General features: G+C 43.5%; 2 protein-coding genes across 7 annotated transcripts; one reads left to right on the top strand and one right to left on the bottom strand.

Moving 5' to 3' along the window:
* Nucleotides 1-355: 355 nt before the first annotated feature.
* LOC108162121 (proline-rich protein 36) lies at nucleotides 356-27609 on the bottom strand. 2 transcript variants are annotated; one of them, XM_033393866.1, is made up of 8 exons: nucleotides 27376-27609; nucleotides 4549-6743; nucleotides 2992-4464; nucleotides 2819-2933; nucleotides 2276-2752; nucleotides 1251-2206; nucleotides 945-1189; nucleotides 356-871 (listed from the first exon to the last, which is right to left on the bottom strand). In XM_033393866.1, exons 1-8 carry the CDS (start codon nucleotides 27587-27589, stop codon nucleotides 727-729), a joined length of 5820 nt encoding a protein of 1939 aa, XP_033249757.1. In that variant the 5' UTR covers nucleotides 27590-27609; the 3' UTR covers nucleotides 356-726. The 2 variants fall into 2 exon arrangements, with proteins under 2 accessions (XP_033249757.1, XP_017152183.1); XM_017296694.2 differs by having other exon boundaries at nucleotides 2992-6743.
* LOC108162124 lies at nucleotides 11273-27225 on the top strand. 5 transcript variants are annotated; one of them, XM_033393868.1, is made up of 9 exons: nucleotides 11273-11290; nucleotides 20811-22016; nucleotides 22084-22301; nucleotides 22365-22517; nucleotides 23059-23188; nucleotides 25494-25694; nucleotides 25997-26408; nucleotides 26470-26632; nucleotides 26694-27224. In XM_033393868.1, exons 2-9 carry the CDS (start codon nucleotides 20858-20860, stop codon nucleotides 27159-27161), a joined length of 2904 nt encoding a protein of 967 aa, XP_033249759.1. In that variant the 5' UTR covers nucleotides 11273-11290; nucleotides 20811-20857; the 3' UTR covers nucleotides 27162-27224. The 5 variants fall into 5 exon arrangements, with proteins under 5 accessions (XP_033249759.1, XP_033249760.1, XP_033249761.1 ...); XM_033393869.1 differs by lacking the exon at nucleotides 11273-11290 and adding an exon at nucleotides 11341-11451; XM_017296699.2 differs by lacking the exon at nucleotides 11273-11290 and adding an exon at nucleotides 16237-16293 and having other exon boundaries at nucleotides 26694-27225.
* Nucleotides 27610-27678: the final 69 nt, after the last annotated feature.

Consider the following 27678-nt stretch of genomic DNA (forward strand, 5'->3'; position numbering starts at 1 on the left):
CTAACGAATTCAAGTTCTATTTTACATATTCCTCGTTATTGATCTTCCGTCGAATATTATTAGCTATATAGAATATTTAGACATGCCCACATAATTTTATCCGATTAATGAATCTATTTTCTACTTGATTGGCTTAATTTTAACACTTGCTTTTATTGAATTTCTATATAACGTTAAAAATTTACAAAATATATACCGATATACCGTAAATATACCGTCGGTTCAATTTGGAACTCAAAAAATACCGAAAAGTATGAAAAATACCGTAAACGGTCACCCTGCTTCTGTATGCTGGTATCGATGCCAGGGAAGAAACGGTTCTGTTACTTCGATACTTTTGAAAATTGTCGCCAAGTATGATTTTCTTTAGTTATTTATTATGATATTAGTTAGACATACACTTTCTTTAGCATAAATGTTACAAAGGTCAATTTTATAAACGCAATATTACAAAAATAACAAAGATTACATCTGTCGCACATTAGGTAAATAGTTGATAAAATTGATTTATAAAGCTCGAAAATATGCATGTTCATTTTACCAGCTGATAGTATGTACGTTAATATGTTGCTCAGATGATAGAGAAATTTTTACTTAGATAATACCATTAACCAAGTGATCGTTGCACATAATAAAAATTCTTTAGATAATTCTTCTAACAACAAAAACATGTCTAAATCAATTGATTCTAAAATGTTTATAGTATAATTGTGTGTGTGTGGGTGTTCACATCGGCAACAGCGACTGATTACTGTCAAATGAGCCGGGCCTCTCGATGGTCATGGATTGCTGGGGCACCTGGCTGTCGGTGCTGATCCCGAGGCTGGCATAGATTTCCTTCATCACAAACAGGATTGTGTCTTCAGAGCCCCTGTGGTTACAAAATTGATTGATTTGGTTAGAGTAAACTGTAAAGACTGGCGTGGAGAGTAGAAGACACTCACCAGTAGCAGACATGACTGCTCAAGGCAAAGATGTACTCATTGATAAACTCCAGCGGTGCCTCTTGCAGCACATAGTCGACGCGCTTCGAATCGTTCAGTTTGCCTAGCGGAAAGTCCAGTTCTACAAACTCTGGATCTGAGGCCGTTGTCGAGTTGGAATATGTGCGATTTCTTGTCTTTGTGGATGTGCTGGCCACAGAAATATCCTCTTGATCATCGTTTTCTTTCTGGAACTGCGACGAAGTCTAAAAGAGGAGCATATGTCTCTGTATTTCTCCATGTGTATCGAATGAATCTTGTACTAACCTGATTTAAGACCTGCTTTTCGAGCGTCTCTTCTGCCTCCTTTTTAACTTTGGTCACCGTGGCCAAGAAGTTCACACTGTCCAGGGTGGTCTTGAATGTGTCCATGAATCTCTGCTTAATATCTGCCCCCACACGCGTCATAGTCTCCCTCAGCTCCAGATGCATGCGCTTGCGTCCCTTGTGATGGGGTATGAGAACAGGACGTATACCATTCATATCCGCATTGACGAGAGCCTCAATCCGATAGGCCACCGGATCGAAGGGATGGAATATATTGTAGAAACCCGGACATGTGGGCAGGTGAAAGTCCAGGCCAAGCTGGTCGATGCCCCGAATGGTCACAAACATGCCGATGGGCGAGCCCAGGGCAAAGAACTTCTTCGGGTGGAAGATGAGCTGTGTGTAGTTGATGACCGGCTGTCCAGTGCCGGCCGGACCCATGGTGTAGCTGACCTGCCTCGGCAGCAGATCGCCGGAGGGCAGTTGCACTTTCTTGTAGTTGTTTTCGTTCTTCTGCGGCAGCTGGTCTGGGTTCTCCTTATTCTCCTCTTCGCTCTCTTTGAGTGGCTCCTGATGGCACAGCAGATCGAATAGGATCAGTGACCCCAGACTGTGGCCGGCCAATGAGACGCCGCCGTTGAATTCCGGATGCCGGAATCTGTACTTCAGATAGACTTCATTGAGAGCATCGGCCACCGTGTTCATAATCTTTTGACAATACTTGGGACTGGTGTAGAAGAGTACGTCCAGCAGAGTGTCGTTGGTAAAGTTACGTAGCCGTGGTATGGACTCTAGGGTAATGGATTTTAGCTTCTCATCGATGCCCTCCTCCTCGGAGTGTAAGTGGCCATGCCAGGAGATGGGCAAAACTTCGACACGACCCACCAGGCCCATATCTGTGGAGTTCTTGTAGTGCGACTGAACCAGCTGCTGGGCAATGTCTCTGAAATCATCCACTGTCAAGGAAGCGTCAAGCGATTAGCTTGGTTTTTTTGTTGGGAATATACATATATTTTTCAACCTACCCACTTCCTCCACTGAACGCATTTTCAGATCACAGGCCGAACCAATGCCATGGACCATAAACAACAGATGATCCACACGCTGGGACTCGCCCTGCTTGATGACAAAGTCATCCAGATCCCTCTTGACCACCCGCGGACGCATGGAGCTCTGTGCGCTGGCCCCCCACGAATCCGAATTCTGTTGTGGCAGGAAATGCACGATGACTGTGGGCCCATGGAAGACCACCTGTTCACCGTTGGCCAGCATTATCTTCTGATGCCATTCGCCAGTCTCTGCCGAACGTTTGTACTCGTCTTCCAGCAGTGCGGCCGTGTCCTCAGAATAGGGCACATACTTGGAGTCTACGCCCTTGTAGAACCACGAGCAGCGGCGCACCTCAATGCCCTTGCCCTCCCAATAGACGGGGGTTTTGGTGCGTTCCTTGATGCTGACATCATAGCGGCCACCCTCGACGGGCACAATCAGTGTGGAATCTTCTGGAGGGGGAGAATTCCAAGATGAATCTCTAGAGTTAATGCAGACGAATATTTCAGAGGTCTTACCATTGTGGAGGCTGGTCTCAAGCAGCGCTGAATCATAGTGACTGAATGGTGTCCAAATATGTTTCGCGTCCACTCTACGTTTGTAGAACCAATGGACCACAGCAGGCGTATAAACCTAGAAAATGGAAGGGATTAATTTGATTTCTATCTTTCTTTCTGCCCCAAACGCTTACTATAGAAACAGGGGGCGTGGCTGCCTTGTCGCTTGTCGTTGCCTTTGCGGCCATTCTGAGCTCTTTCAAAATCTCTTCCGGCAATTCCGCTTGATGCAACTGCAGTAGATCCTCGCCCGTTTGACGTTCGACTGTTGGATTGGTTTCCGGAGCTGTTGCTGGAACTGTTGCTGCTGCTGGTGCCAGTGTCGAAAACTCTGAGCAGGCAGACGAGGATGGGGGCTCCACCAAATTGGAGATGGGTGTCTGGGAGCGTGCCTGTAACTGTTTGACGGGCAGACCGCTGTGCACTATATCGTATTTGAGTTCGCCCGGTGCCGCTGGCTGGTCCTGCAGTGGCGGGTTGTTGAAGAAGTTCTGTATGCGTTGATCCTCGTTAGCGTTTGTCGGGGCCTGTGGCTGTGGCACTTGATCAAAGAAATAGGAGGGGTCACAGTTAGTAACTGGAGCGGCAAGTGGCACTGCTGCTGCTGTGGTTGTGGCTGGGGCTGGGGCTTCTGTCACAGTGGGGCCACCAAAATAGCCAGAGAATGAATTGACACTTGAATTTTGTTGATAGGAATTCTCATTTGAATTTCCAATGGAGTTGTGGCTTTGCGCTTGCTGGGATTGGCTTAGAAATTGATCAAAGCCCAGTCCTGGTGCAATACCAGATTCTGCTGCTACCGGCGGTGGCTCCTGTGCCAAAGGGGGCGGCGCTATGCCCCGCTGCTGTGGCAGTTCTGGAAACAGGCTGCTGCCTGGTGCGGCAAAAAAGTTGAAATCCTCTGGGGCAGCAGTCGCTGGCTGCGAAAAGAAGCTCTGAAGCGGCGATGGTGCAAGTGGTGGGTGGGCTAGGGCTAGTGCTTCGGTAACTCCTCCGAATTCTGCTGGAGGAGCGGCAGCGGCCACCTCTGGCTCTGGCTCTGCCTCTGGTTGTTGTGGCGCAACAAATCCTATAGGCGGTGGCAGTAAATCTTGTGCCGGTGGTGTCTGCAGCACTTGCGAGGGTGTGTTCACCGTCTGTCCGAATGGGCTGTAAGCCGTTTCGGTGTTTGCAGAGGCAGCGACAGCTTCAGCCTTGGCAGATCCAAAGAAATCGCTTGCTGAAGAATCAACTGCCTCAGTGGATGCTGGTTGAACAGCTTCGAATAATGGTGGACTCGGTTGATGCTCCGATGCAGCAAAGAGAACGCTAGATGAAGCGTTAGATGTGGCTGTTTCTGGTGGATAGAGAGGTACTCCCTGACTCTGATCTGCTGCCGATGTTGGCACTGGCACAAATAAGGGGCTCTCAGCTGCAGGAATATCCTCTGCGACTGCTGTAGATGTAGGTGGATACAAGGGATGTCCTTCTGGAGGTGCGTCAACTGCTGCCGGGACAAACAGTGGAATCTCTTGGGCTGCTGAAGGTGCGAGATCTGGCTGCGGTGCAAAGAAAGATATTCCTTGTGTTTCGATTGGTTTTAATTCGATTGGTGCTGCTGCTGTTTCCTGGACGGGTGGCGTGAAGAGAGCAATGTCCGATGTCGGAGGTGCTTCAAAGAAGGATATTCCTTGGCTGGATGGTGCAGTTTCCTGGACGGGTGGCGGCGTGAAGAGAGCAATGTCCGATGCCGGAGGTGCTTCAAAGAAGGATATTCCTTGGCTGGATGGTGCAGTTTCCTGGCTGGTGGGTACTGGAGGTCTGTCCCCCGTTTGTGGAATGAAGAATGGCGTTGCCTGGGGTCCTGGCTGTGGAGCGGGGAAGGGACTTCCCTGATTAGTCGATGCAAAGGCAGCTGGAGGAGCCGGTCCTTGATCTATGGTCTGTCCTGCAACTGGTGCAGGAGGAGGTGCAAAAAGTGCAACGGCTGAGTTATCTTCGCTCTCCTGCTGACCAGCTGGTGGGTTGCCAGCTAATGGATTAAATACTCCTGAAGCTCCAATTCCAAATGGATTGAAGACGGCAGCTGGGGCAGATGCTGTTGTGGCAAAGGGAGTGCCGAAAGCAGACGCTGTGGCAGTTTCCTGTGCCGTCAATGGACTCTTGTAGAGACGTGTGCCCTTCTGGAGGCGATACGATGCCTGTCCAGCGGCAGGTGGTGGTCCAGCGCCAGTTGCTGCTGATCCTAAAGGTGGTCCTGCCAATGGAGGTGCTGTCCCCAGAGGTGGTCCTGCCAGTGGAGTTGCGTTGGATGGTGGCCCTGCTCCTGCGGGTGCAAAGAATCCTCCTACTAGTGGAGGAGCTGCTGCTGTTACTGTGGCAACAGGTGGAACAGGTGCTGCTGTGGCCACAGGTGGAACTGCTGCTGGCGTAAAGAATCCTCCAACTGTGGAAGTGGGAGGAATACCAAATGCTGCTGGATTAGGATCAAAGAATCCTCCAATTGGCGGAGGAGCTGCTGTCGTGGATGTAGTCACAGATGACACTACTCCTGGGTTTGCAGTAAATCCTCCTGCAAGTGCAGATGTTGGGGGAATAGCTGCTGCTGCCGGTGGGGGTGCTTCAGCAATAGGATTGATCTCAATCGGTGCCGAAACGGGCGTATAGAATCCTCCAACTGTGGGAGGAACTGTTGTCACACCTGGTGTAAAGAATCCTCCAACTGGTGGTGCTCCCGAGATGGGATTGATATCAGTTGCTGGCGGATTAGCAGGTGGTATTGCCCCAAAGAATCCTCCAACTGTGGGAGGAGCCGCGACTGAAGCTACAGCAGCTGTCGCTATCGGATTGGCTGGCTGTGGAAAGAACCCACCTACAGGTAGTTGAGAAATCGCTGTCGCTGCCTCAGGAACTGCGGCAGGCACAAAGTAGCTTCCCGCTGGCGGTGTCGCCGCTGATGGGCCACCGAAATAGTTGCTCGGATTTGCTGGAGCGACTGTGTTGATGTCAAAGTAACCCCCGCCAGATGGTGGAGGATTACTGGCTGCCTGCTCGCTGCTCCTGCCTGTGGCGGACTGTACAAGTCCGGAGATGTTTTGCAGCACGCCAGTGGGCACAAGATTGGACAGAGAAAATAGTCCTCCGCCGGATTTGCGCTCCTCTGTGGGAGCTGCTGCTGCTGCTGGGGGAGCTCCTTGTATCTCAAAAGGAGATGCTGATGATATCTCAAATGGAGCTGCCTGTTGGGCTGGATATGGTGGCGTCTGGAAGGGCAAACCTGCCTGTGGGGCCTGTGGAATCTGCGGACCCTGTGCCGACTGCTCGGTGAAGCCAGGAATCGGTGCGTATAGCTTCTTTCTGGCGGTGAATCGATAGGTGTTGGGATTTCCCGATGCGGTGGGTGGTGGTGCACTGGCGATGCCTACGTTCGGGGCTGGCACCTCCGTGGGGGCATAGAACTTGGGTGGTTCTGGGGCAGCAACAATCTCATTCACTGCCGCCGGTGGTGCCGCGTAGAATGGTGGTGGTGGTGCTGCAGCTACTGGCGGTGGGGCGTAGTGTCCCGCCTGCTGTATGTACGTGGGTTGGATGTCCAACTTAGGCTCTTCCGATTCCTTTGTGCCCGCGTAGATTCTCTTGGAGAAGGTGGAAAACACATTGGAGGCCACCGAGGGCAATGCTGTGAAGGATGAGGCCGCCTGGCTCAACAATGAATCGTTTCCAGCGCCCGGGGGTGGTTCTAGCAAGGGATTGGCATTACCATCGCCTGTGCCACGCAGATACGCAGTCGACGATCCACCACTGACTCCACTCGAGTCCTCGCTGCTCGTATTCAAGTTGATCTCGTCGAGGGCTTCGCTGTCATCGATGCTCGACGGCTGTCCCACGGTCACCAAAGTTTTTGGCTCTGAAAAGAAGAAAGATTGCGATTAGATTTGCTGGAAGAAGTGGGCGTGTGAGTCCAACACTGTGCCTCATTCTCGTTCTCCGATCACACATAAAAATACAACAAAATATCAGCTGTAATGAATGCAAATTGAAATCGACTTGAGACTCGGACAAACACAATTAACACAAACGGAACACCGACGGATTCCAAACTGGTTTGCCGCTTGGACTTGGACTCGGACCTGGAGACGGTGCTTGGACTAGGCCAGCAGCAGCAGCAGCAGCAACCGGCACTAGCCGCAGAGACAAGTCAGGCATCATTATCATTAGGCCTGGACACCACCATAGATTCGATTTTATTTCTTTTAAATCTTTCTGTTTGATATACTCTTCTAACGGACAGAGGGTTCCGAATAGACGCTTTAAAGCAGCGATGGGCGACATTTTAAATTAAGTTACAACCACAACAAAATCCGTGTCAACGAAACTAGAGTCCAGCGTCGTGCACACGCAATGTATGTTGTTTTTCGTAATTCTTGGGCATTCTCTTTGGAGCGCTCTCGCTTGTGCGTGTCGAGTCGTCAAGCCTCTTTAGGGATTCCATGTGAGCTTTATAGCATTACCCTTCCGGGTGTCATAGTCCAATGACAGATTAACATTTTTATTGCACTCAATTTTGTAATAAAAAGTCTATAGCCAGGATTAGTTTCCTGTGTGCACTGAGTTTTTAAATACGGGTACAAAATCTCAGAAATTTAGTTGAAAAGTTTTCTTTCATTCACCAGAAATGTTTGTGTATTTCCCGATCATATTAGTCGCAGTTTCCTCCTTCGATTTGAGTTGATTTCATTTATGTTTATGGTTCAACAATCAGCAGCGTTTTAAAGCGGTCTTCATAAAAATTTTAAATTAAATTCAAGTTTTAGCCGTCTCATAAAAAGCCAAAGCTTGACATTAGCCAAAAGAAAAATACAATACTCGTAGGCAGACGGCAGGGCAGAGCAGAGCATAAATGTCATGGCATTTGACGATGGCTCTGGCAAAAGTACATATATTATGGAATGAAAGTAAATGCTGGAAATTGCAGGTCCAAAACGTGTCATTTGGCAAGCGAATACGTCAAAGAATTCACCTCGATCTTGAAACGTGATTGGACCTGAAGTGAATATTGGTTTTCACACCTCCAATGTCCAATGCGCCGGCGGCGGCATGTGACTTGTGACTTGTGGGCTGCAACTATTTTAAGAACTGCATTTTGTACATATTTAAGCGCAAGTTTGGAATTTTTGTGGCCGCAGCTGCATAACCAGCTCTCAGGCCAAGCCAGAGGCCAGTGTAAGAGATACAAATGTAAGAGGGAGATACTAAGGAGAGTGCAGAATAGAAATGACAGATAGAAGAGCCGAGCTCTTAGAATTAAGCAAGAGTCGAGTATTGTATCCGCAGATAAGTTATACGTGGAGCAGATAGAGCAGGTCCGAGAGCAGATGCGTCCGGAATAGTCACGGACATTTGCATATCTTTTGTGGCTGCAGTGCTGCGAGCAGGTACTATATTAATCATGGGAATGCTTGGGAATATTAAATCATTATATTGTACATGCATCCCATAAATATGCAGATTATAAATGTTAAATGGTAATGCTTTAATAATTGAGTTTTGCTGGCATTTATCATCATGATGTAACAAGAAGAATGAAATATATTAAGAACTGCGATCACTTTTAGTTACAATCTAAAAGCTGTTTTGAGGGGAAACACACCCAACCCATCATATTCCAGGGTTATCCCAGAATTTGCATACAACTTATAATGGTTATGGCTCTTATGGTTCTTTAAATCTTACAAACTTTTGTTTATTCCGGTTTCTGGGGTTTTCCACACTTTCGCTTTTACAATTCCATATCTTTCGACACATTAAGCACAGCCAAATGGTTTAAATATTGTCTTAGCCTTCAATTATCGAGCATAATTAGTCACTAAAGCTGTAGTTCAAAGATAAGATATGCCTCATTAGAGGGCTACAACGAAACTTGAACGTTTTGTGATGAATAATCAATGATTAGTGAAAGAAAATCTACTTTGAAATTGAGGTATTTTAACAGGAACTGTCTCTTGTCGACAGCACTCAATATAGTATGTATATATAGATGATGATGAATCTCTTAATGTGTCTACACAGTACTCTTTAGTGATGATAGATGTAGATCTCAGAGACTATGACAGTTTCGTGTAACAAGAGACCCATGTGCCTCTACAAAAACGTTTAGATTCTGGTTACCTTTTAGACGAATGGTCTTTCCTATAGAATTTTCGGCTAATACCATCTTCTCATCCTGGGAATCCCATCGCTTTTATGGCTCTGAGATAGCCAGACAGAAGCACAAGCGAAAAGTATAAAAGGGAATGCTCGAGAATGCAAAAACAAAGTTGATCCTGGGTGTGGATCGCTCTGGGAAACCGATAATGCAAAAACAAAATACATTTCTTGAGCATGAACAGGCAGATTGCTGCTCGCCTCGAGAATCGTCGATAAGGGACAAGGTATTCCTCTCCATTTTAAGGGAAAGATCTTTAAAGGTCTCTGCGTTACAGCATTCAAAATCATTTCAATTGATCAACAAACAAACAAATTAAATAATTTAAGGTTTCGACTATATAACTCTGTAACTTTTTTACTATATGTATTTTGTTAGATCAAAGCTGCTTTTTGCTGGCTGTTTGCTGTCTCGTCGCCCCGTCAGAAGGCTGGTCTTGGCTGTCACTTTTTAAAGGGTCATCCATTTTGTAATGTCTATGCAAAGATTTGCTCTGGCAACTACTCTTGAGGTGGGGCTTCGACTTTGACTGGGAAAAACATTGAAAAACAACAAAAAGTTTCCAGCTTTTTTTTAGTTTTAGTGGGGGTTTTTTGTTTATTTTTTTGTAATGACAATGACGCATTACGACAAATGTGTTAAAATAAATAAAGAGGCAGACGACTGTCTAACCGCAAAAAATGTGGAAATAAAGTAGAACAACCTTTTTTTTCGAAACATAAAATAAAACAAAAGTGGAAGAATTCTTTATGTTTCAATGCGAACATGACATCATAACGAGACACCGAAGAAGAAAATGTTGATGATGAAGAGGCCGCTGCTGCTCCAACTCCAACTCCAACTTCAATCGAAATACCTGCCAGCACCAGTGCCACATAATGGCACTCAAATAAAACAATTAAGGCCCACATAAGCACGTCTGAGCATGACGATAAAATCATTTGCAGGATACACAGACACCAGAGAGGGCACACACCGTACCACACATCTGACAGACGACAGACCAGAGACGATGCCTCTCTATAAAACGCTGCCCCAAAACGATTGCCATCAATTTTGTTTAGGGGGGCTGCTGGCTTTAAACGATCGCAAAAGGCTCGTGCAGGTCGCATGCCAAAAATGTTGTGAGCATCCCAAAAAAAAAAAAAAAAAACTTCACACAATAAAAAGAAAACACCAACCAAACAGCGAAATTGTTGGCATTGAACCCTGAGGCAAAACAGAGCCAAACACATACAAAAAACCGAAGCAAAGCAGACCAAAATTAAATCAAAATAAATCTCAATAAAAATGCGTGCTTTTTTGGAAATGGCCGAGCGACCCCTGAAGTCTGAAGAGCAGCTGCTCGAGACGGTATGTCTGCCGGTGTGCCAGAGGCTAAATGTTATAAATAAAATGTGTGCACATCTTAAGATACCCTTGCCGAGAGGGTGCTACACACGTCTTGGAATGTGCCAGAAGACGGACATCATTTCGAGCGTTTTTTAGAGATTTATTCAACCAAATCGATGCATTCATTGAAGATACATATTTGCAACCACAAATAGATTTTTTTCTCACCATAGAGTGCGTCCAGTCTCAATAATTCATTGATCCTCTCCTTAATTGCCTAGGATATGCATCGAAAAGTAAAACTGTTTGAGCTGTCGCATAAGCAATGGATTTCCAGAGATTTTTATGGGCAATGAATGACTTTTATGGCTTAGAACTTGGCTTAAAACCCTGCCAAAGCCATCGACAAAATCGGATTACCCTTCCAGAAATTGCTACGGGGATCGATCTCTCATTCCAGGACACGACAAACAAAAGACTGAGGCAACAAACTCAGGTAGCCGCGAGTTCAGGTGAAAAATACCTATATAAACCCAAAAGGTGATACATACATGTTTTCGTAGGTACTTTTTCGGTGGTTTTTCCCTCATTCTTCGCGTATGCTAATTATGTCAACCACCCACCGACACCTCCGCCGCCACACCCACACCTAGTCGTTCTTTTGGACGTAAAACACGTGACACATCTGGGGTAATCTCTCGCTTCCTTCTGGATCCGCATCCGATGCTATCGATATCTTATCGATTTGAGCGACATTACGAGTATGAGGTGTGCCCTGCCCTGCCGCCAATGTTTGCTTTACTACGAGCACTCGTATCGTATCTACCCTGCCATTTGCTATCCCCATTGTTCAATATTTAAACAAATTATGAGCCAGTCGCACAAAGCCGACAACAATTTTTGAAAAGTACAAAAAGGTCAGTAATTAGTGGAGTTTGTTTTAGTTGAGTCCCAATCGCGAAACGATCTGGAGCTGTCGAAAAAAAGCCAGAAACAGTGTACGTCGTACGTCGTCAAGTGTTTAAAGTGAATTAATCGGAAAGGATACGAAATTTTACCCGAAACGAAGGGTGTGAAGGTGTGTGAAGGTCATGTGAAGGGTTCTAGAAACTAGTAAAGGATAATAAGCGTACATATCTAAGGGATTATCTAAAGGATAGACGCAACTAGAAGTTGCCGAAACCAATTAAAGAATACACAAAATTGTATCTGCAATTCCAAAGACCTATTCTAAAGAATATATTTACGCAGATTTATCTGAAAGTTGTTAAAGATTATTTTTTCGATAGAAAACTCTAAAAGATTAAATTCATTTGGGGGTTTCCTCATAACGAAGTAAACAACTGGTAAACGTGTAAATCTATCTATTACAAAATTTACAAAAATGATCGATATAAGGACTAAGTACATAGGAGTGAGGAGGGCCGCGTTTTTGCCTGGGATACGCGCATAACAGACTTCTGCTTCTCCTGGCTGGTGCCAGGAGGAAACGTATCCACGATACGATCCGAGGGGCACTGCCGCATGACTCGCAACATGTGTATCGTTGATGTTTTAAAGGTGGTAAACAGTCCTGCCTTTTATTCAAAGGATTACCTATCTCTCTCTCTCTCTCTGGCAGTCACCTAAATCAACCCAAGGATAGCATATAGCCCGTGTACATATTTTTGAAGCATCCCAACGCTACTGCTCTGTGGCTGTACCCTTAGTGAAGCAAAAAGAATATCATATCATGTGTACACAATCCATTTGGAACTTCCCCAAAATCGAAAAAAAAGCCAAAGGTAGGCACCGCCTTGCACCAGTTCTTCTGTTGGCGGCTCGTTTCGGCTCGTCTGTTTCTCACTTTTGAAAACAACTTGGTTACTTTTGATTAACACTTTTTTTTGTTGGTGTTTTTGTGGTGGGACGGGGGGGACACACACATCGTACACATCGTGTTTATATGTTCATCATAAATTTCAAACAGACCAGCCTCCCAGCGACAGAAAAATCATCAACGAAAAGGCCAAGCCAAGCAGCAAATGGAAACGATAATCAAGACTCAAAACGATACAAAACGATTGCCAAATATTTAACTTGGTTTATTGAAAGGGTTTTCCTGTGTGCCAGAAAGTTGTTAATTGCAACACAGAGAAGAAACCAACAACAAAAACCAACTACGACGCGTAACTGCAAAAAAACATAAGCAAAAATTGATTGCATAATTATTAACGAAAGTATGGCAAAAAAAAAAGGAAAAAAAGAGAGAAAAAAGATATACGCAAAGTGAAAATTGCGTGAGCTGCATAAATTCTCAATGCAATAAATTTGTTTTCAATTTGGATGTGTGTGTGTGTGTGGGGGGGGGGGGGGGGGGGGGGGGGGGGGGGGGGATATAGAGAGGGGAACGTGTGCCATAATTAAATATCTCCCGACAATTTGTATATCCTGGGGTGGGGAATGGGGAATGGGGACCCAAAGCCAGACATAATTAACTTCTGATGAGATCTAAGGATCGCAAAACTATATTATATAGATAATAGATATTATAGATTATAAAACCACCAAGATGAATGTCCCTAGAACCAACGAAGAATTCTATCCTACACTCTCAAAATATGCTTTCTTAGGGCTTGCTTGGGCACTCTCTAGCTGAAAGAGGAGTGAAAAGAGGAGCTGAAAGAGGAGCTGAAAGAGGAGCTGAAAGAGGAGCGGAAAGTGGAGCTGAACTAAAGACGCTGATCTGAGCTATTTTAAGCCGAGCTGAAAGATGATCTGATAGCTATGTGCCCGTCTGTTTTTATTAAGACATTCTCCGAGTTTTGAGACTATCTCAACGAATGTTTTCATATAGTTATATTTCATGCTAACCCTTTATTGGAATTGGCTAGATCGAACATCTGTATCTAATAGAAAAGTTGCTCTATGAAAAACTTTTTTATTTTTTTAATTTTAATTTCTTTTGGTGTACATACGAAAATTTCAGTGCTTTGTTCCATATATATTAATATGTAAATCTCCACTCAAAGATTCCAACAAACCCAAATCCATTCAGAGCCATATATAGAGTGCTTTAAGCACCTCAAATTTCAGGAAGTTTTCTACAGATGCACGTAGGTCAAGATGCGCACGATTTTAAACGGAAAATTACAAGGCAAAAGATCTCCAACAGAATTGTGGTACAAATAAATCATTGTGCTAAAAGTGTCGCCTAAAAAGAGTGCTTGTGGCCCACCATTATTCATAGCCGAATGATTTACATAGTTGAATTTAATGGCTTGGAAGTGGAAGTGACAAATGCCCTCTAACAAGCAACTGCAAAGAACACACATTTTTCTAAAGAATTTACTTAGGTATTTTAAGGTACAAAGCAAAGAAAAGAAGGCAGGCAGGCAGTCAGGCCCTTCCATTACTCACTTGCGAGTGGGTAGTGGGTTGTGGGAACGGGAACCCTCAACAGCATTTCCGCGTACATTATTTAAATATACCCACTATGATATAGTATATATGTGCACGTTTGTATTTATTATGATTTTATTGATGCCGAACCGGAGTTGTCATATTAAATTCATTTCACGCTCCATTTTAATGCGCCACAGAGCCACGGATATAGCCACACAGAGTCCGAGTCAGAGTCAGTGTCGGGTAGTCGAACTTCCTATACAAGTTCACAGTTTTTTTGTTTTTGTTTTGCTTTGTGTTTTCAGCGTCTTTGCATGAATTTTGATGATCCCCGAAACGAGCAGTATTTATATTCACTCAACGAGCGATTCAGCAAAAAAAAGAAATAAATAAATAAAACCCAACACCAGAGAAAGGTCAACATGCAAAGAACTTGGCTAACACCAACCCAAAAAAAAAAGTCACAAATCGCAAAATAAAGTTTGAACTTGAAATGGAAGGAGTACACGAAAAGAAATAGAAAGAAATTCGTATGCTAAAAGAAACTGAAATATGATCTGGTTGATCTAATTTCGTTTTTTGGAGAAAAAACAAAAGTAAAGATTCTGTCTTTTATAGGAAAGAAAAGTTCTGGAAAAAGTCGTGTTTACTCATGCTGGAGTATCCAAATAGATCCACAAATCAACAGAAAATCTAGCTAAATCTATGCGCCAAAAGATGGATTTTGTGAATAAAGAACAACCTTAGATCTGTCAACAAAGATCCATCATCAACTTGAGATATCATCCACCGAAGGCTACGAGTGATTTAGGGCAGTCGTCAGGGATTATCCAGATATGGTACGGCTGGAATATGGGGACTTTTTCTAAGTCTATAGCCCTGGCACCTAGCACTGCAAGTTTTCATGTTCGAATTAGTTTTAAAAACAATTTCAAAAATTATTATATTATATGTATACTTTTATATATATAAATTATATTTTTCTATAAGGTCTCTGCTCTTTAGACACGTGTTCTATCTCTCTTGTTTGAATTAATTACGGCAGATACTGGTATACAGATATAGCACACCGGTAATTCTATTGCTAGATTAACTTGATTAGCATATGGGGAAAAATCGAGCCAAAGACATTTCCATAGCCGGGATCACTTAGAAGTTGCATTGACACGGTCTGCTTTAAACAGTCGCCAAATTTTGCCATTCACAATATTCGCACATACTCGTACTTTTTATATAATATGTACTTCAGCTACATTTGGGCCCTGTTTAAAATTTGGAACAATTTGGAATTTAATAAATACTTCACCGACGGTTAAAAACCGTTGGAACTTGCTCAGCATTTTTTTTATGATGGTTAGTTTTTTTTCTGTTACAAATAAATATAAATTACAAATAATACTCAGATTCCGCGACGCCACTTCTTCGGATATTTTAATGTCGGTATATTTTGCCATCACTGAATTTCCATCGGTTTTCGCATGTAATTTCTGATGGTTGTCTGCTACAGTTATTCATTGATGTCCTGGAATACTTTTTACCTCCAACTATACAATAAATGCCTTCGTTTAACACAAAATTCACTCTATTTTCACCATCCATCGATCGACCATTGGTTTCGCTCATTTTTTGGTTTCTTGTGGCAAAAACCGATGATGGAAAAGGTGTCGTGTAAGAGCAGCGCGTTCAAGCAATAAACAATCATGTCATGAACATATCCATTTGTGGCATCCATTCAGCTGCGGCTTCCAGCACGTTGTTTCGGCTTTGGTTTATCAGTGGCACGCTCTTCTAGATTCCACAACTCCACAACACAACTGTGGCGGTGGCTGCTGCTGACGAGAGTCGGGCCCGATTCGAGAGCCAGAGCCGAGAGCTACGAGCCGAGAGCTCTGAGAGTCTGGGTCTGCGACTGTTGATTGTCGGTTGGCGGTTGTCGGTGTGCGGCTTGTGTTTCTGCTTTCAGTTTCATTTGAGACGTTGACGCGAGCGCCAGCCACCAGGTCCGCAAACACCAACAAAAAACGAAACAAAAAAAATAAAACCCGCACCGCAGCAGCAACAACAATCCCAGCAGCAGCAGCAGCAGCACCACAGCCAGCGTGTGTCCAAATGAGAAATAAATTTAAACGGGTTAATCCAATACAGAAACAGCAAGAAAAAAAAAACAACCAAATAATTGAACGCTCTTAATTTTTGTATATATTTTTTGGTGGTTCCGTTCCGTTCGCCAAAGAGCGAAGAGTGCGAGTGCAAGTGTGTGTTTTATTTTAGTGGCTGTCATTTGCATAATCTGCAGAGGGTGTTTCGCTCGATAAACAATGCAAAGAAGTGGCCAAAGCTCATAAATAAAGTGCACCCGAAATAAAAAGAGTGTATTTAAGATTCATTGGATGAGAGCAAAACAAGTTTGTTGCCTAAGTTATTTGTTTTGATTTCAACAAACGAAACACATACCATATATTTTAATATAGCAACAAAAATATAAGATATAAGCGCGATCCAGCCACGTTGACAGCCAGAAATTCCATAAAAAAAGGCAAGTGAAAGAATGAATTAATCAAAAAACCGAAATGGAACGTGAAACAAAAGAATATTATATAGATTTCTTTCTCATGCGAAATTTCAAGCTATAATTTAAACCACATTTTGTATCATAAATCAAATGGAATACTACGATAATTAATGCAATCAAAAAGGTGTTCTGCTCATAGGACAGGCTGCCATATGAAATATGTGAAGTCCATTTGGATTGTAATTTATTTCCAAGTCTCAATTAGAGATTAAACTTTGATTCGAACATCTGTTCAAACAATTACGGGGTACAGAAAAAACTCTTATCGGCGAAACTCCAGTCCGAGCTTCAATGTGCAATTCTCGAGCATTATTGTGCTTGTGCGTGTCGAATCCGCCGTAAAATCCGTAGAAAATCCTTCTTTAAAGGTTCCCCCAAAATCATGAAAAATCTAAAACAATGATCTCTGTGTGTTGCTTCAATGTCAACACAAATCAAATGTTCAACGCGTGGGATATCTCTCCCCCACTGCAGTACAGCCTAGTACTACCTCTGAGAAGGGCCTCTGTTGTCTCTGACGATCGTTAAATGAAGCTGCCACAATTAGAGTGCATTTCAAGTTGTTTTTAAAGGCACACGCTCGCTCGATTCCGATACAGAATGAGATGATCAGCAGGCGAGGGGGTTCGGGAGGGCCGGACTGGGGCTACAAAGCAAACGCAATTTGAATTTATAATTTTCGCAATTATTTTTCATTAATTTGTTCGAGCCATAAAAACGTTCCGAGTGATACAAAAATCATAGCGAAAATAAATGCTTACGCGTTTGTTTAATAACTTTGTAGCCGACTCTCGTAATTGCAAAAAAAGATACGAGTATATGTAAATAAATAATAAAAAACGCTAGCAACGTGCTTGCCTCTCTAATTTGTTTATAGAACCTTTATTGCTCTTTTTTTCGTTTTGTTTTTATGATCCAAAGCGAATCAGCTGCTGGCTCGGGACGCTGTTTGTGCGCCTGATTGATGAGGGTTTTTTTTATGCCGAGTAGAGTACTTTTCTTTAATTACAAAATAAATTGCCTATAAATAACAAAGAACTTCAGTTCAGTGCGAGATTTGAGTGCTGACGGATGGTCGTTAGAGACTTGACAAAGAAGGGGCATCCAAACGAATGAGGAATTCATTTACATATTCAATATAAGCAGAAGGCTATTGCCAAACAGTGAGGTATCATCTTAAGTGCCTTTTGCCCCTACAGTTCCATTAGCGGAATATCCAAATTCATGGATGATAATGGTTCTTGTACATAGCCAAAAAATGTTTCGTAAAAACACAGGTCTTGCACGTGAAGAATCCGAAATGAATGTGTCCGTTCATTTATGGGAATTTTTGTGCAGAAAATCAACTATGTATATTCGCTCCTTAAATAATACCTAGAATTTATATAGATTATTGGTTATATTTTAACTTCCAGTTGGAATAGAGTTTTCAATAGAAATATCATTAAAGAAATAGCATATAAAACTCTAAATACATTAAATTCTATAATTTAAATGGGATCTCTTCTACACTGATAGCCTTTATGGTTTGTTTGGAGTCTCAACGCCCTTATATCATTTACTGCCTGATTATTATAATCTTATCTCCACTTAAGAATTAACTTGGCCACTTATCGAGTTATATTGTGGCGCCCAAAGAATTGAATAAGGTGTGAAGGGGTATTGGGTATCTTATCAAATATAAATTTAAAAAAAAAACCAACTAAAGAATATAAATATGAAAGAAACGGTTCCATTTAATGTTCTCATCATTTTTGTTTACCTTATTTTATATTTATTTATTTCCTATAGAGCAGCACCCAGATTGCTTTCTCTGCCATAAACTTTCCATTTTCGCATTCAAGTGCCAAGATATACACAGAAGAGATTCGGCTGGGTTCCGCCGGTGCAGCGGGGGCAATCTTCTTAAGAATTACGTGACCAGCTGGATCCAATCTAACAAATAATGCTCTCAAACATTCGCCCGCAAAGATGATCTACGAATGAGCATTGTGCAGGGGGTTTTAGAGCTAAACTTTGATAGAAAGAAACACACCGACCGAATGTGGCAGAGACAAACGAACGTGTCAGTTGGTGTCAATCCACATTTATTGTATATCATGGTTATGAGAAGAAGAGACCTCCCCAGAGTGATAGAGAGAGACTGAAAAGAGAGGCCTATCATCAAATTGCATTCTTCACCTACCGGATTGACCTTGCAACGCATTAAAAAAAGCCTGTAAAAAACATCAGTTTCGGGGCAGGCTGACCAAACGAGAAAAACGAAGACAGAATATTTTAAGTTAATTTATTTCCATTTGACGCATCAATGCGATACATTTTGAATCTCAATCTTGAATTTACACCCCATTTTGTGAAGAGGGTATTTTGATTTTGAAGAAGGCTTTGCCATGCCGAGAGAAACGAATTTTTCGATAAGATAGGGCATAATTTTTAGGAATTAGTCTAAATCCTTTGGGTATTCCGATTCCATAAGCTTTGCAGAAGGAGGCATTATATTTTTCAAGTCCTTTTTGTTTGGTAAGAGGCTACTTCTTTGATGCTTTCCCCATCCGATCTCTATCCCCTTCTTATGGGAAGAAACTACAAAAACTTTTGCTAGATGCCTTTAACGGATCACCTTTGGTTTTCGAATATACAAAACTTCCACTTGAAAGAGTATTCAAAACTGCGACTCTTCCGCCCATCTTTCCTTTAATGTTTTATTGATTTTTAATTTTTTTTGGTAAATTTATTTGTTTTTTCGTTCATGTGCCTTTTGCATATTTGTTAATTAATGGCAGCTGCTTGTGTTTCGAGGAGGTCCGTCGCATCCGTCCCCTCATCATGCTGCATCGCATCGCATCGGATCACGAGGAGCGGAATCGAACAAAATCTCGAGCCAAGAAATCAATCATTCAAATTGATTTGTTGGTAATTTGTTATTCAAACAAATACCCGCACAAAACGGCCGCAAATAAAAAAAACACCGAGTGTTTAAACCAATGCAAAGAATGTAAAGAAAAAAGGCTTGCATGACGCTTTAACCAAAGTGTTAATTATATTTTCGCTTAATTAAAGCTTATAAATTGAGCAAATTGAAGCCCGAAAATGCTCGCGTGTTTACCGCCAGCTTTAATCAAGTTTAAAGCCATTCATATATAAATATATACTATGTAGATTCACCTACAAGAAGTATACATTTTATTGTCACCGCCTTTTGTCTTTGTCTTTGACTTTTGTGTGTTTCTATTTTGAACAACAACAAAACCCTCAAAGAAACCTTGACCATATATCTTCTCCACTCTGGGCTTTTATTGGGGCTTACGTCTGCCCTTTGCTTTTGGCCTTTCTTTTACTTATTTTTGGTGGCACATCTACATCTTTGGAGCATGTTTACGCGTTTTTGCATGCCCATGAACATGACATTTCGAAAATAATTGTAATTCACAAAAACAAAACAACAATTTGTAATCTCGTTTCCCCGCCCCCAAGTTAATATTGTTTTCGTTTTTAATCACATTGTTCATCTGATTGCTGAATTCATGTCGGAAGTGTGTTTAAATTTAATAAGGTACAAAATGGAATAACCTTTCAAGGGGTCGAGTGATCGGCAGTGTGGGTGCCCTGTACTTGGGAGAACAGAAGGGTTGGGATCTCTAAAATAGGAAACTCTTTTAAAGCAAGATCATCACTGTTTTCTGAACAGAGAAAGCCAATAATTATGTGCCGATTAGTCTGCTCTTCATTGATGAATACCCCAGTCATATTCTCCCTGAAATCCGGTTCTTAATCGGTTTAAAATGACTGGTATTTAATGACCTGATCTATCTTCCTACACTTAATCCTTATGGACTTAAATAAATCCCAATCCCAAGATTCCAAAGTCTAGAGACTGAAATGGTTTGGGTATACGTATTGATCCAAGTAATTCCGTAGTTAAGCCAGCTCTATTCTACCTATTGAAAACATTGCTTCTCATCTTTTAGAGATACAGATCTTACACATCTAAACAGCATACGTCACAAGTGTCTTATCTTTAAAATGTACAATAAAACATATTTATCAGAATCGTAAAACACTTACAAAAAGTACTACACAACTTTCATCTATATATACATCAATCAATCAATGATCAAAGACTTGGTCATTAGGCGCCTATGCAAATTCCATGAACCCTCTCCAATTTGTTGCATTTTCTCCAACAATTTTCCCCCTTAAATGTTCAATTTGTCAGTCAGATGATAATTGTTAACAAATGATTTTCATAATATACCAAACAGTGAGTATACAAAAAACATTTCAGCGAAAGTGTTGCAAAAAAATACCCTAAAAATGGCATAGAAAATTGCTAAAAATGAGTAACAATCATAATAATAAATAATTGCGTCAATTAAATAAGCGAAAGATGTCAATCCATCAATCAATCAGTGAACCTTTGAGAGCTTTCCAAAATAAAATATATTTTTTTTACATTTTAACGTATTTGTTTTCTCCTGCAGATTTGAGACGAAAAGACAGACAAACACCTAGAGAAATACCCAACGACATGATTCTAAGAACAAAGATATTGTATGGCTGCCTGCTGATGGGGCTACTAGTGCTCCTTTCTCCAGGAGCGTCTGCCGAACCCGAACCCGATGAAGACTATGGCATGGATGGCATGGACGGGCACAGCGAAGACATCTACGAGCCGGCCCAGGTGGAAACGGAAGTGGAGGCCGACCATCACCGCAATAGCGTGGAAGAGGACGGCACGGATCTGCCGGCCCACACAGAGACTTCGCTCAGCATGGAGCAGGATATGAGCACCATGAGACCCCCTGTTGGATTCAACACCATGTCACCGTACTCTAGCTCAGGTTCGGGGGAACGGGATGAGAGCACTGTCTTCGAAGCGATGGCGGATGCACCCACTCAGAAGCGGTTGACCAACGTGGAGTCTCCGACGAGATCCTCTCACGATTACTACTACGAGGAGGGACCAGAGGAGGAGCAACACGTGGAAGTAGCCACAACCACGGCGAGGATAGCCACCACCATGATCCCAGAGTATGTGCGAAAGTCCAAGGCGGAGAGGTTCCCCCAGAAGGACCAAGAGCACGACAGCTCCGACTATGTGGAGGAAGAGCCGGTGAAAACCATGGACGAGGATCAGTACCACGTAGAGCAGCATCAGCCGTTTCCACAGGCTCAGGTGCAGCAATTACCCAGCCGCTCGAAACCGAATCCGTTTAAGCCCGCCACCGAAGACTACTACTACGATGAAATTCACATCAAGCCGGACCCCACGACGACGACGACGACGACGACGACCACAACCAGCACAACCCAGGAGCCACTGCCTGTGCTGCGTGCTCGCTTTGGTGGCTTCAATTGGCCATCCACGCAGGCGCCGGTTCCAGCCATAACCTCTTCTCCCAGCACCACGACCACAACCACCACAACGACTTCGACTTCGACTTCAACGACAACGCCAACGCCGCGCAAACAACCCAAGCACATACAGGTGACAGCCTCGAAGCCGGAACTCCTGCCGGCGGATCAGCTGAGGAACTACATCAAGGATGTCTACATTCGAATGCCGCTGGCGGTGATTGTGGATCCCTCGTCCGCTTCCTTGGAGCAGGCCAAGCGTTTGTACATCGACGCCCTGCAGGACAAGAATATCAACATTAAGATTGTTCTCGTTACACTGAATGCGGCGGGTAAGTCACTCAAAAAACGGCGACCAAGTCCTTGGGAGTCTTATAAAGCTCTTCTCTGCCCTGCCAGGTGCACCCTCTGCCTTTAGTTTCAACAATACACGCGAATTCATAGCGGGATTGAACAGCACCAAAGAGCACGAGGGCGGCAACTCATTCGTGGGCGTTCTCCATGCGGCGGAACTAGTGCCCTACGACAGTGCCGTGTTCATATCGACGGCTGCGATTCCACCGCACACGGATCTCGTTCAGGATGCGGCCATTACACTCCTGAAGAAGAGGATCCGAGTAAGTACACTTCTATCGATCCCCACTAGATCTCTCTTGTAATCGGTGGTTCTTTTTTTACAGCTATTCCTGCTGTGGTACGGCGAGCAATCGGTTATCGAGAACGAAACAGAGGACGCTGTCGGTGGTATCCTCGGTGAGGTGGCCATTCGCTCTGGTGGCGAAATCATTCACATCGTCAGCACAGAGCATGGCCAGCATATAGCAGGCAATACGGTGAGATTTGAACACGATAATAAAGAGACCAAAACCTGACCCGTAATTGGGGTAATTAAAGCGGGGTGTGCGAAACACAGAGAGAGAGAAAGAGAAGGCGGCTTCCGTCTGGCCTACCAAAAACTGTTGAAAATTGAAAGTGGCGACAAGACGAGATCCAACAGCAGCAGCACAAACAGCAGCAGCAGCAGCAGCATATAAAGTGTTGCCCAAGCAGCCAACTGAGACCGAAGCAACTTGGATTACCTTTCAGGCGGACAGGCCATACCATACCATGCCATGCCATGCCATACCAGGGAGTCAGGCAGGCAGGCGGTGGCAGGTGGTGCTCAAGACCCCGAGACTTGTTGTTGATGATGGTGCATCTTTTGTTGCCGCTGCTGCTGGCAAAAACTAGGTTATGGAAAGAAAAGTGAAGGGCAAATTTGTTTATAGAAAGGAAACTTAGACAAATGCCAAAAATGTTCGTTCATGAATCTCGATCTGTTTTTTTTCTTTTCTTTTTCTTTTTTTTTTTTTGGTTTCTGTTTCTGTTTTGCAGCTCACTCTAGTGGCGGATGCCTTTCGGGGTGATCAGGAACTGGAACTGCCTGTGGATACGACGCTATCCAGTCTGCATGTACGCATCGATGCGAATATGCGACGTGCCACAATGGAGACGCCCAACGGTGGTTAGTTCTTCTTATTAGACTCCTTATATAGCGCACACACCAACTCTATTGCTATTTCCACACACACACACACACACACATACTAACGCAGGGTTGTACTCGTATTTTAGTTTTTAGAAGCATATAATTCTGTAGGAGTCTGTGACAAGCCTCCCTACGCCTAGATCTTAAGTCTACTTCTTTTTACTAAATGGGCACACAAAAAACCTTTACTCTGTTTATACGAAGAAGCTTTTCATGAGAGAGAAGCAGAAATTCCTCCCTTTTTCTTCTGGAACCACATATAAAAGGCTATCGATAATTTTCAGTACATTTGCATTGCCAAAAAACATATTAAATCTAAGCAGTTATCATTTATTTCTTCAATTCAAAATGATTTGGTCTTTACCACATGATTTCGGTTAAAAGTGAAGTTGGTTGCGCCTCTTGAAATCGTCTCGAATTTGCAAGTCAGAAATATTGTTAAATGCCGTGATTGTCAGCACCTTCCACGCCGGTACATAGCCGGTAGCACCACAAAAACGTATAAACAGAGTAATTGAACAGTCTTGAATCAAAAAAAAAGGAGTGTGTTAACCTTTCAGTGTGTAACAATACCAGGAAAACGAGCCAGAATGTCAACTGTACTTATCTATGTATAATTTATGTCTTTAGTCTTTAAGTTCTTTAACTAACCCTTGAAAGATCCAAGCCACCTATTCGCTATTCTAGACCCAAATCAGCTTTGCTGATCCTTGTATATAGCCGAAACCCCCAAACGCTTTCCTTAACCAAAACGCTAGTATAATGCTCAACAAAATACCATATAATACATAACACTTAACTGTAGTACAAAAGAATATTTTCAATATATGTGTTTTATCTATACAATAAAAAGTAATAAATGTTTTAGCATTAAGGGTACACAAAAATAAAAAACGAAAACGAAGAAAAAATCAAAAGTTATTTACCAAATTAACCAGCAATATAGCTTTTCTTTTTGGCCTTTTGACACGCCTTTTCTAATGTTTTCCCCCCAGCACTGTTTTGTTGTCCCTTTGTGTTTCGTCCTTAAAGGTAAGAATCGTTTAAGTAATTGTAATATATGCACTTTGTTTATAGATATATGTATGTATGTCAGAGCACTTTCTATCATCAACTGTCCCGCACAAAATGTTGTTCTTAACTAACCCAAAACGTTGAACGAGGAATTTCTTTTGATTGGATCTAGTGACAAAAACGACAATGATATTACAAGCAGATTAATCATACGCCACGTCGAAGTTGAGGGGCAAAGTTCGGTTTGAAGATTGCGGAGACCCGCGGGGCCAGACAAAAAATAATTATGACTCAAAGAGGCTCATTCATTGCTCTCTCGGACGTTCCGAGACCAAACGGCGGCTTATCGCCCTATCGCAATAAAATACATATGCGACAATTTTTGCAAAAAAAAAATAAAGTAATGTCCGCACAAACTTTCGTTTATAAATAGAGTTATCGGTAGAGCTTTCCGGAAGCACTCAAAGCGGTACGGCGCTGAGGAAAAATCAATTAATAAGGGTAGGGTGGTTCTTTGCCTGCCCCAATATCAAAACAATTGTGGCACCCTGTCACAGCATTCAAAATTCACTCACAAAAATTGGATTCCCGGCCATTTTGCACATTTTTTTACAAATAAATTACAGGCAAATATGTGTATGTGTATGTGACTTACAACAACAATTAGACAATCCGCATCACGGCCATTTCATTGCCAAGTTCAAAAGTGGCCTCTGACCAAAAACACTAACACGAAATGGAGTTAAAATATTTAGGACTTGCGGTCCATGTCGCCTCTAATGGACTTTGTGGTCAAACGAAATGACTATTGGCTAACACTTTTGCGGCACTTAATTGTTCATAATTTGTTTGTTTCACAATGAAAAACAATTGTTTTTGTGTTGGATGTTTTTTTGCGGACGTGTTTTTCTTTCACAACAAGAGATTCCAACGCGCAGCTGCTGCTGACAGACGGGCAGGGTTGCCAATGCCAAAAGGCCGTAGAAAAATAATATATTTAGCCGGCACTTGATAATTATTTATTATCACTAGAGATCCCCAGAGAAACAAGATTTCTTTTTAAATACCTCACAATTCTCCGTTTGATTGCACAATCTAGTAATCTTTAATTAAATACACAAATGAAATGCAATGGTATGGCAACGTCGTGCCAAACACCTGTGCGCCCTTAAACAGCTGTGCACGTTGCACTGTGAATGGCAAGGCACACAATATACATTTCTTTCCCTCGAATTCCAATTAACAATTTGTTTACACACACTTTTAGAAATTAATCTAAGGAAATTGGTAAAATTCGGAGGAACAAATGCGACGGCAACAACGAATTCCAACGAACTGGATGCCTACGTACCGCTCAACAAGCTGCGCAAGGCAACGATTTTCAAACTGAAACTAAATCCAGAGCTGAACAGCGAAGAGCCCTACAATGTATTCATACGCGCCGAACGCAAAGCAGATGTATTTTTGGGTGAGTTTGTTTATGGGCAACCGGGCGAGATCGATTCTCACACAAAACTGAGAGCGCACACAAAAAGGCACTTATATGATTGTTTGTTGTTTCTGGCATGGGAGATAACAGGCAGCAAAAAGCCTGGGATCTGATCTGCCTGCCTGCTTGCCTGCTCGGTTGTCCACAGAAAAATGTACTGATAACCGAGACAACCTTGGAGTGAGGTAGAGGAAGTCGATCTGAGCGTCATCGCTGCCTGCCCGCTGACGCAAGCACGTGTGTAAGCAATGCATCTAATCCCCCACTGCCTTTCGTTACAGGCGACATCATCAAGCGCATTGATAGCTACTATAAGAATGGGCAAGTCAAGCCCTCGTCGCGACTGGCCAGAATCCAGTTTCCCGAGAAGGAGAGGGAAAAGCTCGAAGAGGACACGGATGAGCCCAAAAATGAGATTGAAACCTTCTCCGAAACGGAAATACAAAGCAGTCCCAGTCTGAATCAAACCTTGCTGGCCGCCTCCACGGGTCAGCAGAGGAGCACGCTGAATGCCATGCTGCAGCAACGTTGTGGCACGAAGATTGAGTTGAGCACGCAGTCGCAGCTGCTGGTGACAGCTGGCCAGACGGCCACGCTGCTCTTTGAGGTGACCAATATGCGCACGGAGACGGTCTATTCGACCATACAGGTCACGGACGAGCGACGCTTTCTGGTAAATCTGAATCCCACAAGGTAGGTTGGAGCTCTTAAAAAACCTTTATGCATCTAATGGAACGTTTTCTTCTGAATGCAGACTTAATCTGGGACCTCAGGCGACGAGTACAGTGCGTTTGACCGTGCTGGTGCCCACGGGTACGGCACAGGGCACCACGGATAGGATCACATTCACCAATTATGGCCGTGAAACAGCCACAATGGCAGTCAATTTGAAAGTTGTGTCCAGCATAGATGCTCAGGCAAGTGGAAGAAGCTCCCCCCTCAAAGAGAATCATATAAATTAAAGTAAACCTTTTGCAGGACACAACTGGACCCACGCTCTCGTGGGAGTTTGGCAGTCGCTGCGACTATGTGACGCCCGAGTCTTTGACCTGCGGCGAGCGATTCTGGACACTAGATCTGACTGCCCAGGACTGGCAATCGGGCATAATGCGACTACAGACTACGCCAGCCGAGGGTTTGTTCTATAGAAATTACTACACTGCCGGCAGCACAGAGCCCCTAAAAGCCACCTACATGGCCTCCTGTTGCGAGCCGAAGGTAGCCATCACTGCCTACGATGCGTCTGGAAATCAGCGGAGCATCAACATCGATGTTAGGGATGTGGTCCTCACCGAGGGAGCCATAGCGGCCATTTGTCTGGGAGCCATACTGCTGCTGCTGCTGATTATAGCCATTATTTGGGGCATAGTGTGGTGCTGCCGCAGGAGGAAGGTGTCGCTGGAGCTGCCCACCTATCGCTCGCACTCGACACGCAGTATGGAGTAGGGGCCCCAAACCGAACCGAGAAGAAGGGAGTTTATTGTTACGTTATTGTGCCAAACAAAAATCAAATAAAAATGCCATTAGAAAGTAATTTTAGCGACATTATAAAACTACCACCTTATCGGTCCGGGGCTTATCAGCAGAGGTGGGCTGATGAGCAACAAGTGAACGGAGGAAGCAGCAACATCATCTCTGGCTGTGGCTTTGACACACTTACCGCGATTCAGAATGCCAGCGATCAGGACGGGTGTGGGTGCTGGCGGCGGGGCATGCACCACGGGCGGGGCGGCGGGCAACAGTTGCGGCTTGTTGGGAAAGTCTTCGTAGCTGAGTCCGGTTACCGAGGCGCTAAGTAATGGATTTTTAACGACACGCGGCGTATTTGGATTGCTGTTTACGCGAGACACGTCACCTTTGGATCTTTCGGACATGGCAGCGACCGCGTAAAAGCACTGATCCAAACGGTATAGATATGTGCGACTGCCTCAACTAAAGGCCAATAGGTGTCGAAAAAGCAAAG

Source organism: Drosophila miranda, chromosome 4, assembly GCF_003369915.1.
Source record: "Drosophila miranda strain MSH22 chromosome 4, D.miranda_PacBio2.1, whole genome shotgun sequence".
Lineage (NCBI taxonomy): Eukaryota > Metazoa > Arthropoda > Insecta > Diptera > Drosophilidae > Drosophila > Drosophila miranda.